At 40.3% G+C, this 4,039-nt stretch overlaps 1 protein-coding gene across 2 annotated transcripts in view; it reads right to left on the reverse strand.

The window, feature by feature from the left end:
* Positions 1-2,447: 2,447 nt before the first annotated feature.
* The window catches only part of LOC145402314 (uncharacterized), a 22,906-nt gene continuing 21,314 nt past the window's right edge, over positions 2,448-4,039 (reverse strand). For both annotated transcript variants that reach the window (XM_080274452.1, XM_080274453.1), the window contains exon 7: positions 2,448-3,387. In XM_080274452.1, coding sequence (XP_080130578.1) covers positions 3,042-3,387 — 346 coding nt within the window. In that variant the 3' untranslated portion in view covers positions 2,448-3,041. The remainder of the gene's footprint in view (positions 3,388-4,039) is intronic.

Consider the following 4,039-nt stretch of genomic DNA (forward strand, 5'->3'; position numbering starts at 1 on the left):
CAGCGCGTGTCGTTAGGAAGGGAATATTTTTGTTATGCTAGTCGTTCTTGTGTGTGTGTGTGTGTGTGTGTGTGTCACTTAATCGTCTTTATATATATATATATATATATATATATATATATATATATATATATATATATATATATATATATATATATTATTTTATTATTATTATTATTATTATTATTATTACTACTACTACTGTTATTATTATTATTGATGTTGTTGTTGTTGTTATTGTTCCTTTTGTGATCATCATCATATTCATCGTCATCATACCAAGTAGTAGTATTAGTAGAAGTAGTAGTTGTAGTAGTAATAGTGGTAGTAGTAGTTGTAGTTGTATAGTAGTAGTAGTAGTAGTAGTACAGGTAGTATATTATTGTCGTTATTGTTGTTATTGCAGTTTTTGTTTTTGCTTGTTGCTGCTGCTACTCGTGTTGCTGCATTCAGCACATATTAGCATCCGTGACAAAATACATAAGAGAATAATACTTCACTGTCTGAGGCTGATACCTCAAGCTGGCTTTGCAGCACATCACGCAACTTAAGAAAGGCCGCAACAAAGGTAAACTTTTCCATTTGTTCAGGAGGCGTCTTGGGATCTTTTTCCTTGTCAGCGTATTTCTCCACATGGCAAGTTAATAATTTTAGTATATTTATGTAGCGTGTGTCAAAATTTGGACAATAAATTTCATCATCATCGTCATCATCATCATCATCATCATCATCATCTTTTCATCCTATTTCCCTCCACATAACGGAAAAAGTATGTAAATAATATACAGTAGAAGAGAATATGTAAAATCAGTATGCATAAGTAATCACGGAGGAGGAGGTGGTAATGAGCATCCTAACCCACGAGACTCAGTTGATCCTGACGGCCAATTTCTTAACTGTCATAGGAGAGTAATCCGCAGAGAAACACAACCCCTCCTGTCTTGGAATAGTGATTATCTCTGTACGCGGTTTAGCCATTGCTTTGTTAGCCAGTTTTTAAATTAATGAAATTAGTGAATGCGGTTATATTAAAAAAAGAGATTGCGAAAGTGGCCCATCGTGTCTGCCCTTGAATCTAGAGACGCTATGGTAAACAAGGACTGGGCAATTTAGGTCACTGTAGTTTGTCTGTCACCCGCCATGTCAGTATAAGTCGTGTTATTCTCTTAGGACTTACATGATCGGTTTATTCCATGCAGTCCATGTTGGTAGGTGGTGGCGACCATTATCCACTCACTTGATGTAGTGAAGCCCACTCTTCCCTAACCTTTATCGTTCTTAACTTGTGTCTGCCCTCCTCTCTTCCTATTTCTCCCATCTTTCCTGTCACGCGTTATTGCTCTTCTTTCCTTTTTGTGTGGCTTTACATTGAATGATAAGCCTGATGGTTTCCTGTAAGCCAGGAACCCATTTACAGCGCTGGGTGTTAACCATATAAGTAACCCATACGTGTTCCCTAAGTGTCAGCAAGTAGGTTGGAGAAGGGTTGTACCCCGAACAACTGCTTACCCTTACTGGATGATGGCGTTTGGCTATAGATAGATAGATGGATAGACTAGGACATCTTTGTGCTTTGACCCCATCACTACAATGACGTCTTTTATTTTTCATACTTGCTACTGCTTAGCCTTTTTATTCAGCTTATCAGAGAGCCTTATGGTGAAAAGGAAATATTAGCCTTTCGAATTTCAAGAGTTTATCCCGTTTGCATTTTAATCTTGGTATCCCTAGACGAGTATTCAATTCAGCACAGTCTTGCAGTGATAAAGTTCAAGGCCATACCAAACTCCTTCAGTTCGAAATGTTTCTCCTGAGCCGAACTCAGAAAGTAATAAGAATGAAATTAGAAACACGCTGAGTGAGGTTAAGTGTTTACAGTAACATTGTGGATGGAGGACACACTACAACAGTGGAAGTTGTGCTGTTTGTTTACTAAGGGGTCTCAGCTCGATTGTTTTAGGTGCCCAGGAAATGCAGTCTTCGTCGATTATATAGTTTCATAATGAGGGTGAGTGGGCGGCTTATGTGTCGTAATCATGTTGGCAAAGGACATTCCGACTGTTATCTTGGCTGCGTTAATATATTCTCATGCACTTGGACACACTCTGAATTTTATATTGGCTCTTGCCACATGATTTTACTGAGCAAAAAAAGAAAAGAATCCCAGAAAGCAAACAGTGAATTATATGCATCATAATTCCTAACTATCACATTCCCACTGAGGAGAAAGTCTGGTCGTGCAGTGGACCTCATATGGATTGTTCTGGTTTCAGTTACTATTATAATTGTTCACTCCGTGGCCCACTACAGCCAGTTTACCGTACGGAAGAATGAGTTTGCTACATCATTCTCATGATTTGTTACCTGTGTGTGCTGCCACAGTGTGTTGTACTTGCCAGTACCAGAAAAGAAAAGAAAAACATATATAACAGTTACAGTTAGGGAACTCTTTATATTTCATATTTCACTGTCCAGATTTACATTGCCAACTACCATAAAATTCATAACTACTAGGCATTCTGTAATCACTGACAGGCAACAACGCCATGATATAATCAAAACAGTCGTCCCACTGGCTGACACCCCAGCACTGTGACGTCACTTCAGTCCATTTATTTTAACTGGCGAAGTCATGTCACACCCCTAACTTGTGGCATAGTTGTGATAAACTTGGGCTGTTTGTGCCAAAGATCATGACTTATTTTTAAACTCTGCTTAATCTACAATGATTTTAAGCTCATTTTCTCTACATGATGATGGAGATAACTTTGACCAAAAAAGCTAAGTTTAGTGAAACATAAGTATGAAAGAGATGTAGCATTACATTTCTACAATAGCATCACGCAGTGAGCTACGAGGAGGCGGGGTGTCTTCACCAAGAAACCTTCAAACGTATTTCAAAACGCACCTTCCCTTTAGGTAGGCTACTTGTGTTACTGTTAGCGTTAAAACTGTCACTACAGCCAGTCTGCCGCAAGTGGGGCGAGGTATCTTCACCAGGTAAAATAGAAGAGACCGTAGAACACCCCCCCCCCCATGTATTAACTAGCTGTGTTCGAGTTGAACCTGTCAGCGTAGCCAGTGGGCCTAATCATGAGTGTGACGTCATCAAACACCATCCATCCATCAGAGCTCCTCCAACGGATCGTTTTGGCATTACGATCTGCCGACACCGGAAATGGGGCTGTTAGGGTGGTGTAGTGGCACCGGTTGAACCACCAACCGCCACCGTTGTTAACTGCGCAGTTGCCCTCGTCCCAATTGTCATTGTCTTTGTCGTAGGTGGTAAAGGAGCTGCCATGGTGCTTGGAGGCCAGGGCGTCCATACTCACGTTGCCGTCAAACCCGTCCACCACCAGGCTGAAATACTTGGCCTCGTCCTCGACTCTGGAATAGCAGATTCATTTTCATTTCATAAAACTGGGTTATTCTTATAACTTGAATACTAAGTCGTGGTTGCGTGAAATTCGAGTAGCCTTAGCTAAGAGGAACGCCTGAGTCTCCTTGGTTACTGGTCAAATTTATACTCCTGTCTCAATATACTTGGCATCTACTCAACTGAATGGAATTAGTTTTTTTTTTTTTAAGATAAAAACAAACGACTACAGTAAGATGAGTCAGGTGACCTGTTTTATCGGTTCGTTCTTGTTGTTTCCAGACGATATTACTGTCTTAGAAGAGGCTCTTCCTACCGGAGGGAGTAGGCAGCCCTCATTAACCTCTTCACTGCGAGGTATTCTCTACAGCCTGAACAGAATATAATAAAATAGTGTTCTTAGACGACAGACAGACTGACAGATTTGTAGACATGCCTCCCTCCCACTCTCCTCTTCCTCCAACTAAAGACTGAGGGGGAAAAAACGAGATTAGTAGCGATTCCTTCCTCTCCATCCTTTAATTTCGACTTTAGGATCGTCTTCAAGGGGATAATTGGAACTTGGCAGAAATTTATTGTTCGCCTTGTGCAGTTGATAAAGATAAATATAATGCATCTTCCCAACACCATCTATAATTTTTTTCCTCCTCCTCCTCCTCCTCC

This window comes from Coenobita brevimanus, chromosome 57, assembly GCF_032717465.1.
Source record: "Coenobita brevimanus isolate Jiangsu-jjx chromosome 57, ASM3271746v2, whole genome shotgun sequence".
NCBI classification, from domain to species: Eukaryota; Metazoa; Arthropoda; class Malacostraca; order Decapoda; family Coenobitidae; genus Coenobita; species Coenobita brevimanus.